This window comes from Chanodichthys erythropterus, chromosome 15 (genome assembly GCF_024489055.1).
Source record: "Chanodichthys erythropterus isolate Z2021 chromosome 15, ASM2448905v1, whole genome shotgun sequence".
In the NCBI taxonomy this organism is placed as follows: Eukaryota; Metazoa; Chordata; class Actinopteri; order Cypriniformes; family Xenocyprididae; genus Chanodichthys; species Chanodichthys erythropterus.
The window spans coordinates 7,924,718-7,938,343 of NC_090235.1; the positions used below are offsets into that span (position 1 = coordinate 7,924,718).

The 13,626-nt window shown below is 36.3% G+C and overlaps 1 protein-coding gene across 1 annotated transcript; it reads right to left on the minus strand.

Annotated features, from left to right (window-relative positions):
• Positions 1-227: 227 nt before the first annotated feature.
• eif1 (eukaryotic translation initiation factor 1) lies at positions 228-2,641 on the minus strand. Its single transcript, XM_067361572.1, has 4 exons — positions 2,473-2,641; positions 1,399-1,562; positions 1,212-1,313; positions 228-1,124 (listed from the first exon to the last, which is right to left on the minus strand). The coding sequence occupies exons 1-4, from the start codon at positions 2,501-2,503 to the stop codon at positions 1,080-1,082; spliced, it is 342 nt and encodes a 113-aa protein (XP_067217673.1). The 5' UTR covers positions 2,504-2,641; the 3' UTR covers positions 228-1,079.
• Positions 2,642-13,626: the final 10,985 nt, after the last annotated feature.

Sequence of the window (13,626 nt, forward strand, 5' to 3'; positions counted from 1 at the left end):
GAACAGGACTGGGCACCCCTGATATAAACAACTCTTTTGTTTATAGTATAAACACCATACTCATTCACATAATCGCCTGTAATTCAACTTTCAGCAGGCTTACCAGTAATTTGGGGTGTTGTCTCACTGGAACAATTTTTCAAAGTTATGCGTCGTCTACACTTTTTTTCTATGTAGAAAAAAAGTACACAACTTGCCTGCAAAGTTCTTTATGTTGTAATATATTACATATATAAACTGAATAATGGATGCAAATCAGTGAAAAGCAAAGATAAAACCAGTTATCCACAAACAAAACCTACAGCAATGTTTGTTGAAGTCCATTACTGCTTCCTTTAATTGGCAGCCATTACAACCAGAAAAAGCACTGCACTCACTAAAGAATCTTTCATTGTTTAAAAAATTAGAAGATCAAAAGTAAGGGATATTGTTTATTCCAGACCAAAAACAAAATATGGTATTACAAGTTTAGAAAATTGAAATTATGCATATTGTGAAAAACAAGGGTAAAAAAGGCAGTTAAGAGATGCATAATGAGAAAAGATGGGGTTGCCGTGCTTTGTGCTCGAACAGCACTCCAATGTAACCCTGAAGCAGGCTGGACCACATCATAACTAAAAATGCAGATTCTTTATGGTGGCATTTAAATATGAACCAAGAAATTAATACATAAACTGCCCCATCCACACCCGCCCCGTCAACGTAAAGATTGTGCAAAACGTGGCATCTGAAGGTTTTATTGAAACACCTGGTACAAAACAAAGAGAAAAAGTTACATGGAATTTGTGCTTAAGAGCAGCACAGGATTAACTAAAAAAAAATAAAGGACTAAAGGAGGGGACAAGGAACGAAAATCATTTATCCCGCATTATTTGCCTTGTCTGTCCATGTGTGAACAGGACTGGTCGTTTTGATAAGGATGCCATACTAAAAAGTCTCAAATCAGAGGTAATCATTTTCAGCTTTTTTTCCTTGAGGGATGGGGGGGGGGGGGGGCTGCTGGGGGTGACAGCAGCACAACAACAGGGTAGGCTGGGTTAAGTGTTTGGGGGAGGGGAGGGGTCAGTTCACATCAGCTTCTAGAACCCGTGGACTTTGAGCTGCTCCTCTTTGGCCAGTTCAATCTGTAAGATGAAGGGAAAGGCTTGATTAAATCAGCTACTATCAAAACACCAACAGATTATACGTCAAGTCATTGAGCTCTTACTTACATCAGTAAGAAACTGGCAAATGTTCTTCCGCTGATCACCTTGCAGCTGAATTACTTCACCATACTCAGGGTGCTCAATCACAGTCCCATTGCAGGCAAATTTCTGGAAATGCAAATAAAGGAAATGTTAAACCACCCATGCAACCAATTAAGAGCGCAAATTATTTTATAGTGAAATAAATGACAACCTTCTTGAAGGCCTTGACTAGCTTCTTTTTATCATAGTCATCGGCTATGCCCTGAACCGTGGTCAGAGTCTTCCGCCCGTTCCGCTGTTGAATTCTTATGTGGATGTAGTCCTCTGTCCCAGCTGGGAGCCGATCATCACCCTTAGTTGCATCAGCAAAGGGGTCTTCGGAAAGATAAACAACAGGTATTAGCAATGTCAGCGGCATCAGATTTCCAGCTTTGCCTGTTTTTGTAAAGTGTGATTTGGGTCAAAGTTAATCTTTAAACTAGGGCACCTAATGTACTTTAGAAATTGACTGAAGGATAACTAACCTAATTAATGGCATCTCCCCAAATATTTTCGCATGTAAAATTGGAATCTGTAAATACTCATCACGAGCATGTTGGAACAAAGCAAACCATCTCCTTTAACAACAGGGTAGAGTTCAGGTCTGATCTGGCTGTTCATTAACCGTCTGTGTACCAGATCAGCTCATTATATCAAAAGACTTCATTTCTATTGGGCGACAGCCTAAACTCTTTTTTAACATGGCAATTATCTTTAATCTGACATCAATACACACACAGAGGGCTCGAGAGGTTTCTAGGAGATCGTGCAAAGTCTAAAAATAAGCCGTCATCCAGTCGCGTCTTCCATTTTGTATCTCGTCCAGAAAAACAAGCTGGCGTTCAAAATCGAGGCAGAGCACAATCTTTGAACCAAATCTCGATTTAATTCAGGATTAACTCGTAAAACTCGACGATAACCAACTGAAAAATGCTTAAAGACATATTTAACACGAATATGTTGTTTTAATTAGGCGAATAATCGATACTAGGAGCGAACCAAACAAGAATAAAAACTGGGGCCTGCCTAGCTGTTTCTGATAGGGATTTTTCGACGACAAAAAACATTATTCAAAAACACGACACAAGTTTAAATGACTCGGTAAATGGATTTGTTACAAATACATTGTATTTTTAAAAGACGTACTAGTATTTATTTTCTAAACATCAACGTCACCCTGTCGTTTTCTGTTCGCCCTTCCCCCCACACAATAAAATAATACGTTTTTAGAGATCTCAAGTCTTACCAAAAGTTTGGAGGTTCTGGATAGCGGACATACGATAAGATTCCCTTTCCTTTCGGACGACAACGGGTGATCTTGCGGCTTTGTTTTCTTGGGAATCTGGATTGATTATTGAGGGGATTTCTCTGACTCGGTGCTTCTTCAGCGTTTGCCGAGCTTACAAAATGGCGACAATAGATTTGAGGCACTTGAAAACAGCTCTGTTAAGCCCCGCCCCCGACCGAGGACATGACGTCACCCAAACGCAAGACTTCGTCTGCTGTCTAACGTAACTGTTACGGGAAATGTTCGGTATTTTTAGTCAAATATGGACATTATAAACGCTGTTATATTACATTAAATTTCCAGATTACGATGAAACACATCACGGAATTACGGTAAACACATAATTTTTTTATTAATTTTTTTAAATCTAGGGATATCAAAGAGTTTAGAAACCTCTGGTGAGGGATACACAGCCCAATTTTTTTTTTTTTTTTTTTTTGTATTTTAAATGAACATAACAGTTCACCCACTGAATAAATCTATCCCTCACTGCCTCGTTTTCATTTGAGAAAAATAAAGTAGGCTTTTGATATTTACCCTTACCCATACCAGTTGATGGCTGTATTAAAGTAAGTGCTGGGTAGATTATTTACAAATTGTCAGTTACTGATGCCAAAGTGACCAAAAATGTGACCCTGGACCACAAAACCAGTCATAAGTTGCACAGGTAATAGCCATAATGCATTGTATGGGTCAAAATCATTGACTTTGACTTTTAAGCCAAAAATCATTAGGATATTAAGTAAAGATCATGTTCCGTGAAGATATTTTGTAAATTTCCTAGTGTAAATATATCAAAATGTATTTTTGTGAGTGGATATGCATTGCTAAGGACTTTATTTGGACAACTTTAAAGGCGATTTTTTTTTTTTTTTTTTTTTTGTATGTTAAATGAACATAACAGTTCACCCACTGAATAAATATATCCCTCACTGCCTTTTTAATGTGAGAAAAATAAAGCAGGCCTTTGATGTTTACCCTTACTCAGAATTCAGATGATGAATCACACATAGGTTATATTAAAGTAAGTGCTGGGTAGATTACTTACAAGTTACTTATTCCAAAGTGACCAAAAATGTGACCCTGGACCACAAAACCATGTCATAAGTTGCACAGGTAATAGCCATAATGCATTGTGCATTATGCATAGGATATTAAGTAAAGATCATGTTCCGTGAAGATATTTTGTAAATTTCCTAGTGTAAATATATCAAAATGTATTTTTGTGAGTGGATATGCATTGCTAAGGACTTCATTTAGACAACTTTAAAGGCGATTTTCTTAATTTTTTTATTTTATTTTATTTTTTGCACCCTCAGATTCTAGATTTTCGTAGTTGTATCTCAGTCAAATGTTATCATATCTTAACAAACCACACATCAATGGAAAGCTTGTTTATTCAGCTTTCAGATGATGCATAAATCTGAGTTTCATAAAATTGACCCTTATGACTTGTTTTGTGGTCCTGGGTCACAATTTTAGTTAGTAATGTAATCTAGATTACTCATTTTAGGTAATGTATTCTGAATACTTTTTGATTACTTTTTAGATTAAATTTTTAATTATACTCTAACAGAGTCCACTAACTACTTCAGGTTGAATGATTCTGATCGGCTAAGAAAAATAGACAAATTTGGTAATCTTCCACACATGGACAGATAGTCAGAAGTATATCTCCATTCGTCGGGATGCTGACGAGGGGAATCTGGATTTAGGTACTGGATGTCATTTTGGGGTCATGACATGGCGTCTGCTGGTCTCAAGCAGAATGCCAGTTGTCCACCAGTACAAAGGGACCTGCACAGAACACTTAGCACACATACACAGATACACATGATTCGCAGCTTTGTCAAGGTTGAAGTTGATCTGAGCTCTGCTCTGAGCAGGAAACTTTCCCCAAAACATAACGATAACATGTTCTTTTCTCTCAGTGAGAGGTACAGACAATAGTCAAAATTATTTTCTATAAGTATTCCATCCTTTGTTATCAACAACATGAAGTGCATTAAATGTTATATTATGTCAGGGTTTCCCAGATGGGGTTTGTGATGGAACTGCAGGGGTTTGTGAGTTTAATGAAAAGCTATTAAGTAATTAAATCATAAAAACTGAAAATTAAAATAAATTATTTTAAAATAAATATCAAAATAAAACATTTACTAATATATATATATATATATATATATATATATATATATATATATATATATATATATATATATATATATATATATATATATATATATATATATATATATATATATATATATATATATATATATATATATATATATGTATGTCTGGTTACCTGTATGTCATGTGACCATTAACCAACATCAGAGAACTGTGTACTTCATTTTATCATTTATTATTATTATTATTATTGACTTGATTTTATTATTGACCTAACTTAACTTAAAATCTAAGGGCTTACTTCAAATAAATATATTAGGCCAAAGAGGTTCAGCTGAAAAATGTTGGGAAATCCCTGCATTGCATGTAATGTAAATATGAAATGATGTGAATTTTTAATGTGTTCGGAAGACAAAAGTCTACAAAAAAGTAATAGGACATGGTTAAATGACTCACTGTGTGATAATTCAAATAATAATTAATGTGTTTCTTGAAATGAAGGGTTTCAATGTTGAGAAAACACTTCTTAAAAGTGAAACTATGTAAATTCATTGATCAAATGCAGTGTGGGTCTCAGTTTTCAGTGATCAGCACATGACTAGTGGCTGGTCTGTGCAATTCCACAAGACCTTCTGAACATACTATATTAGCAGTAGACTTTTATAGAAAAAAGAAATATAAAATATAAAAAAGAAGTAGAATCAATGAATGTTGAATAATTTACTGCTATTTTGAGAATAACGTAATCATGTAATCAACAGAAAAGTAACTGTAGTCTGATTAGTATTTTAAAATGTAATATAATTTAATTACAAGTACTTACTTTTACATGTAATCAGTATCTTCACAGCACTGATTAAGTTATAAGCAGATTGTGTAGTTATGTTATCTACCAGCAGAGGCCAATATAGCCATGCTAACCAACCAAACAATCTTGATGCAACCAGTTCATTGAGTTAGAGGGAGAGAAAAAAATGCACTATGAAAACAGCAGGGGGAGCAAATGCACTATTTGATTCAAAACGACGCCTATACTTGTTTAGCACTTTCAGACAGTAGATGGCAGCCTGTAATTGTTACTAGATTATCTCTTGGTAGTAAAATAGCAAGGATCAACAACGTGTTTTTTGAAAAGCCAAAGTAAGAATACTTAACAAACTTTGTTTAGCCTTTATGGAGTGATTGAATTAATTATTTGTCTTATCAAACTATGTGAAACAACTCGGTTTACAATGATAAGTAGGCATTCAAATACACTTTTAATATAAAATATACCAAACTGAATGTGAAAACAATCGATCATGACCTTAATGAGGAATTCCTAGATTTTCAATTAATGTAAAAAATATAAGCAAAAGAAAATCTGCATGTACAGAGTATGTGGTCCAGTAAATAGTTTTTATTTTGTTTTGACCTCTAGGTGGTGTACTTTACTTATGGGACACAGTATCCTACAAGATAGTCACAAGGCTGTCATTAGATATTTTTTAAAGATATTCATCTCTTAAAACACTGAATCAATTTATGCTTCAAAGTCATATTTATTGCTTCTGCTGCAGTTCTATCAGCAGACCTATTCATCTATGGCAACTTTGTGATCTTTCATTTGCCAGTGAATGGCTCAAGCTAATTCTCTCAGCGAAGCACAGAAAAGTCTGTAAAAATAGAGCCTAGTGTGTTAATACAAAGTAATTTTCAATATTGACTGCATACTGCATTTATGTATGTCCTGGCCGAAAAATTAACAGTATATCTTCATATTAATATTAGTTCATATTAACATGCATGTATTGTGGAAATAAATAGCTAAATAAATTAAAAGGTACTTAACATTATTCCAATCATTCGATGTTTCTAATCCTGCTCCCTCCAGCACTGCACATTTGAGGTGTCTCAATTTGACACACCCAGTTCAGGTCATGGAGCAGCAAAATACTAATTAGCTATGAGATAAATCAGGACTTAGATAAGAGAGACATCAGAAAAGCAGGATTGAGAAATACTGGTGTTGATCAAGCGGAAGCTGTATCAAATCAGACACTCCCTTGAAACACCCGTCTCTTTCTTTGTGAGCAAGAGCACTTGCGAAAGAACCCAATCTTTTGAGGGAGTTAGGGAGTGAAAGAGTGAATATAGCTCAGTTATATACAAAAAAAAAAAAAAGAAAAGAAAAAAAAAGATCAAAGTAGCCTATGGATTTTGACAACATTTACAGCAATCCAGTAAGAAAAGATTTTGAGGCAAAACTCTTTATGCAATGGAGCTGTTTTTACTAAAAGCGACATGGAGTCTTGTTAAAATACACGAGTGGATGTTGGAAAATGTTGCTCAAGGTTTTCTCTGCTAAAAAAATACACCCATTAGGAAAATGATCCCCCCCCCAAAAAAAAAAACCAAGGCCAGGTTTTCATTGGAATGGCTCCAGATGAAAAGGAGAATGTCCTACAATGGCAATGTCAAAGCTCTGACCCAGAAGACACACTCTATTTAATATAAACATTGTTTTTCTTAGCAAAAGTAGAATTTGCAAATCGGGAAAACTACATGATTTAGGAAGTGCGTTCACATGTAAAGCTAAAGCATTTACTAAGATCACTCTGCCAAATGCTTTAAATGCAATGGGGTTTTGCCAGAAGATTTATTTCCTTGCCACATTCACCTTTGGCTTGTTTGCTGAGATATTAAAGACTTTAAGGCCAGATTTTCTGTAAAGCTACTTGGAAACAACATGGATCGTGAAAAGCACTATACAAATAAAATGACCTGTCTTTACTTAATTAATTAATAAATCATACATTTATGTTGGACCATGTTTACTCTGACAGGGCTTGGCTTGCTTTAGCTGAGATATTTAATGCATATTGTAAAAGCGTTCTACGTCTCTGTAATTTTACCTCAGCTTAAAAAAACTGCCTTATCACAATCTTTACAAGAGATTTGAGTAATGCAAAAATGATTACTTGGCTTAACAACCATTACTTCCACAGATTAAACTAAAAAAACGTACATTTCATAGAATTTCAAGCTCTACTTAACAATGTGTGCAACACAAAACTAGAAGTTAAAAGGTGAACATTAGTGTATGCATAAAGTGAATGAAAAAACTTAAGTCACGTGAACTAGCAATTACAACTAGGTTAAAATGATGTAAACCTAACATAACATTTAACGTAGGGTGAATTCAGGTTGATTGGGACACTTTTTGCCATTGAGATGAATGGGGAAAAGTGTCCCAATCAACCTGAATTCTGAGCTGCGTGATATGCAAATATTATAGCTACAGCCAAAAAATGAAGCGCAGCCAGGCGGTAATGGTCTTTTTAAGATTGCGAACCGCCAATAAAAAACGGCTAAGAAGAAGAAGAAGCGCAGCCATTTTGAAGCGCGTCGTGGCAAAGACGGCAAAACCCGTGTCAGGTAAGCTGTCTTTAATAAACGAAGTAAAATATTAGAGTTTGACTGTGTTAACGTTCGTTAACACTCATTTATTGCATTACACAGTGGGGTGTATAAACTGGAAGCGCCACGCAACGTGCTCTGAAACGCGCAAAGTAGTGAGGACGGTAAAAAGAGGTAAGCTATAGCTTAGCTTTATATTAAAGAAGTAGGCCTATAGTTAAAAGGGATTGTTATTTTGAAGATATTATTTTTCTTTTTGTACATAGCCTACAGTGAAAGTCAATGTTGTTTTGGACCCCACTGACTTTCAAAGACAGTAGAAACAGGTTTTCAAAATATCATATTTTGAATTCTGTATAAAAGCATAATTAAGGAATATATAATGACAAAATTTTGAAAATTTAGTTTTATCCCTTTTAAAGTATAGAGTGTTTAGTCAAAGCACTGTAATGAGGGAATGTGACCTTATGAAAACATGGTGGGCTGAGATGACACACACCAAAAAATGTCCTAATCCGTAACACTACACTTAAAGGTGTGGTTTGAGTATCAGGTATCACAGTCTTTCTTTCTTTTTTTCTTTTTTTGATGAGTGACAAAAGTTTAGTAAGATTTATAAATATATTTCCACTTCAGACACCTTCTCCAGGAACTGCAAACTGGGAGGAAGGCAACTGAATGGACAGCACAAGTAACGGGTAGAACTGGTTGGTGCAGATTTAAGTGTGTTTGCTTGTGAGTTTCAATAAGAGCTCAATTATTTACACAGCAAAACAACAACTGCATGCCTGCTATTGTGGTGATCTTTTCACGCATATGCGTGAAGATTCATTAAAAACCGCCACTTTATTTAAGTAAACCCTGCTGTTGGCGTATATTCCGGTGGATGTTGACAGATTAATTGTTTCTTTGAATTGGAATTTGGCATGAATATAAAGTTTATAAACTATCATTGCCTTAAGTGTGCTTATTATCTTTTCAGATCCGCTCTTTAGAGTGAGGGAGATAACATTGGAATCAATGGGGCTTAGTTGTGTTAACCAGACAGAAAACATGATCCCATGCATTTTTGGCACTTAAGGGTCACAACAGGGGTTTCTGCGTCATTAACAAATCAATAGCTATTGTTTATGAAGGATAAGAAGGATCACAGGGTCACTCAATTATCTGCACTCATTAGACAAAGCATGATATAGATCATTTCAGAAACACAATCATGCTTGAGTCAGGAGGATTTAAATGAACACAACAGAGACAATCAAATTTGAAATGAAAGAACACATTTAAAATTTAGACAAAAATGCTTAGATGGAACATTTTTAATAAACAAGATTGCTCCTCTCAGACCACATACTGAAATCTTCAAGTTTGGTGTTGCTAGAAATGCTGTTGCACATGTTTCTGGGTGGGTGATCTAGCCGGTGGCAATGCTCTCAGTTGCACCAGCATTTGTTTTACTAATGAGATGCTTGTTATTTTCAGGATTATCTGAGAGAAACAACACACTGTGTGCTGTTAAAGAGACATTCATGTCCTAACATATTCAGAAGTCACAAAAAGCCAACTGAGGGGAATTGTGCTTGAAGTTTTTGAAGATAATTGGGGAGTAGAATGGAAAATGCTTGGAAAAAGATTTGTTGTGCTTATTAGATTCTGGAAACGCACACTGAGTTTGCATCTGAAATCAAGCCCAAGTTGCAACCTGCACTGACAGCATTTAATTACTGATGAAGAATATAAAGTCAATGTTGAAGCAACATTTTTAATTCACAAACAAATATGTGTGTGTTTGTTGTCTAATTCAGTGTACATGATAGTAATGTACGTTTGTCCTTGTGTAAATGCTTTTAAATCCACTCAAGTATGATTCAGCAAGAAAGCATCACTGAAATCTTCTAGAAAAAAGCTCACCCTAGGCTGACGGCTGTGGTTACAGCATATCAAATCTCTCAAATGCAAGCCAGCTGGAGCACAGATTTCATTTACAAAATCATGCAATAAAGCAACTGCAACATATTTCAAGTCAATGATGAGGGAAATATTTCATGACATGCACCAAGGACTAAGGGTACGTTTACACAACAACAATGGACTAAAAATGGGACATTTTTTCTTTTGTGGATTTCACATACAGATGACAACATCGTTAAAAGGATCCCAGATCAAACAGATCAGTAAAAACTATTAAAAACTCTATATTGTTCATGCCAGGCCAGTAGTTGATGTCACTGGTTAACACAACTAAGCCCCATTGATTCCAATGTTATCTCCATCACTCTGAAGAGCGGATCTGAAAAGATAATAAGCACACTTAAGGAAACTTTATATTCATGCCAAATTCCAAGTCAAAGAAGCAATTAATCTGTCAACATCCACCGGAATATACACCAACAGCAGGGTTTACTTGAATAAAGTGGCGGTTTTTAATGAATCACCACAATAGCAGGCATGCAGTTGTTGTCTTGCTGTGTAAATAACTGGGCTCTCATTGAAACTCGCAAGCAAACACACTTAAATTTGTTCTGGCCAGTTCTACCCGTTCCTTACTTGTGCTGTCCATTCAGTTGCCTTCCTTCTAGTTTGCAGTTGCTGGAGAAGGTGTCTGAAGTGGAATTATATTTATTATATATTTTACAGTATTTGGTGATGTCACTTTGTAAATAGGCTACTGTGCCTATAGACTGAACTTGTAATACGCAGGTTTCCAGCTGCTGTTTTTGTTTTAATGATGCGCCAAATATTCTCTATAGGTAAAAGATCTGGACTGCAGACAGGCCAATTCAGCACCCGGACTCTTCTATGACGAAGCCATGCTGTTGTAATAGCTGCAGTATGTGGTTTTGCATTGTCCTGCTGGAATACACAAAGCCTTCCCTAAAACAGACATCATCTGGAAGGGAGCATATATTGCTCTAAAACCTTTCAACACAATCACATGAAAATGTGTATAAATAGTACGAGTGTGTAATCTCGTTGAATGTATATGCCAAAATGAGTTTTGGCGTGCTTATGGTACAAAGTTTTTTGCGTGCATATGATACGCACTTTATGGTGTGTATATGATACGCTCTTGGGTAGGGTTTCGTACATATAATACGCCATAAAGTGAGTATCATATGCACGCAAAAAACTGTGTACCATAAGCAGCCAAAATGAGTTTTGGCATGCTTATGGTAGTTTTTTTTTTTTATATATATTCTACGAGATTACACACTTGTTCTATTTATGCGCATTTTCGTGTGATCGGGCTCAACCTTATAATACCTTATATAACCTAATATACCTTTCAGCATTCATAGTGCCTTCCAAAACATGCAAGCTGCCCATACCGAATGCACTTATGCACCTCCATACCATCAGAGATGCTGGCTTTTGAACTGAACACTGATAACGCAATAGAAGGTCTCCCTCCTCTTTAGCCCAGAGGACATGGTGTCCGTGATTTCCAACAAGAATGTTAAATTTGGACTCGTCTGACCATAGAACACTTTTCCACTTTGAAACAGTCCATTTTAAATGAGCCTTGGCCCACAGAACACGACAGCGCTTCTGGACCATGTTCACGTATGGTTTCCTTTTTGCATGATAGAGCTTTAGTTGGCATCTGCAAATGGCACAGCGGATTGTGTTTACTGACACTGGTTTTTGGAAGTATTTCAGGGCCCATTTAGTAATGTCATTGACACAATCATGCCGATGAGTGATGCAGTGTCGTCTGAGGGCCCGAATATCACGGGTATCCAATAAAGGTCTTCGGTCTTGTCCCTTATGCACAGAGATTTCTCCAGTTTCTCTGAATCTTTAGATCAGGGGTGGGGAACGTTGATCCTGGAGGACCATTGTCCTGCAGAATTTAGCTCCAACCCTAATTAAATGGACAGTGGCCCTCCAGGATCAACGTTCCCCACTCCTGCTTTAGATGATGTTATGCACTGTAGATGATGAGATTTGCAAAACCTTTGCAATTTGAGGAACGTTGAGGAACATTGTTCCACAATCTTTTTACGCATTTTCACAGATTGCCCATCTTTACTTCTGAGACACTCTGCCTCTCTAAGACATCCCTTTTATAGCTAATCATGTTACAGACCTGATATCAATTAACTTACTTAGTTGCTAGATGTTCTCCCAGTTGAATCTTTTCAAAATGTCTTGCTTTTTCAGCCATTTGTTGCCCCCGTGCCAACTTTTTTGAGACCAGCAGCAGGCATCAAATTTTAAATGAGCTCATTTAGTGGATAACATTGTAAAATTTCTGTTTAAACATTTGTTATGTTATCTATGTTCTATTGTGAATAAAATATTGGCTCATGTAATTTGAAAGTCTTTTAGGCTACGTCCACATGAAGCCGGAGCTTACCCTATCCGATCTTTTTTTTCCCCTCGTCTCAAGAAATATTTGCGTCCACACGAAACCACTGAAACAATGTAATACACATGCCAGACCATTATGTGGCGCTGTAATTCTGCCACAGTGACACACTTAGAGCAGCGAACAATACTTGGAGCATGCGCATAAACCTTGCGCGTTGTATACAAACTATAGTAAAGCTTAGAAATAATGCTTTATTTTGGCTCAGTAGCTTCTGCAGCACGAACACAAGCATCTAGAGTCTGCTATTGTTGTTGTTGTTGATGTTTTGTGCTGTTGATGTTTTGTGCTGTTTTGGGGTGATGACATCATCGTTTCAGAAAATATACGGATAGGCTGTCCGCGAAAACGCAAAGACAGTGTTTTCAGATTTATCCACTCTGGGACCCGGTTTCAAAAAATATCGGTTTCAAAAAATATCAGTTTCACCTTTCGAAAACGCCGGATCCGTATGGACGAAACGCCTATGCGATACAAAATTTGTGCGTATTCACAAAAACGTGTCTCCATGTGGACGGGGCCTTAGTTTTCATTTTATTCAAATTTAAAAAGCATCTCAACATTTCCGGAATTGGGGTTGTAGTTTACACTGAGACAATAATGGTATTGTTTTCAAAAACTTGCACTTTGAAACCCGTTTTTAAAAGTTTCAGGCCCCCAAAATGCTGTTGTTGTGTGAATGAATGGCCAGAATGCATAAAAGTTTGCTGAAGGTGGTGTTGTGTAAACGCCCCCTAAAATGATTCCTCACAAAAGCTCCTTTGTTTGTACAGGCGCTTGTGGGGTGTCATTTAGTTACAAGAGAATGTGTTGAAAAGCTTTTTGCAGCCCACAGTTCTGTCTGAACAAGTGATGCATACATTACCTTATATTCAGATCACCTCAATGCAACATGTACTCACATATTTAATAACCATATATTGCATGATTTTGCTTCAGGACAGTAACCCCAACAGGACGCATATAAAATGTACCTTTTATGTAAAATGTAAATAAAAAAGTGAACCGAGAAGACAATTCTTTCGATCCTGTCATGCTGCAGTTACTTTTTAGTATTCTGACATCAGTATTTGATTCATTTTGTTCCATAGTTGTTCAGTGGATTATGCAAGAAACCCATTATTTCAATTTATTTCATAAGAGTATGTATGCAATAAAGGGTTAAATGTACGTTTTTGGTTTTAACTCTATTTTAGTACTCTTTTGTT

Coding starts and splice junctions, on each gene's coding strand:
- eif1 (XM_067361572.1), bottom strand. CDS start 2,503: ATGTCCGCTATCCAGAACCTCCAAACTTTTG. Junction 1,563..2,472: donor CCAGAACCTCCAAACTTTTG/GTAAGACTTGAG, acceptor ATCTTTCCGAAG/ACCCCTTTGCTGATGCAACT. Junction 1,125..1,211: donor TTTGCCAGTTTCTTACTGAT/GTAAGTAAGAGC, acceptor TTCATCTTACAG/ATTGAACTGGCCAAAGAGGA.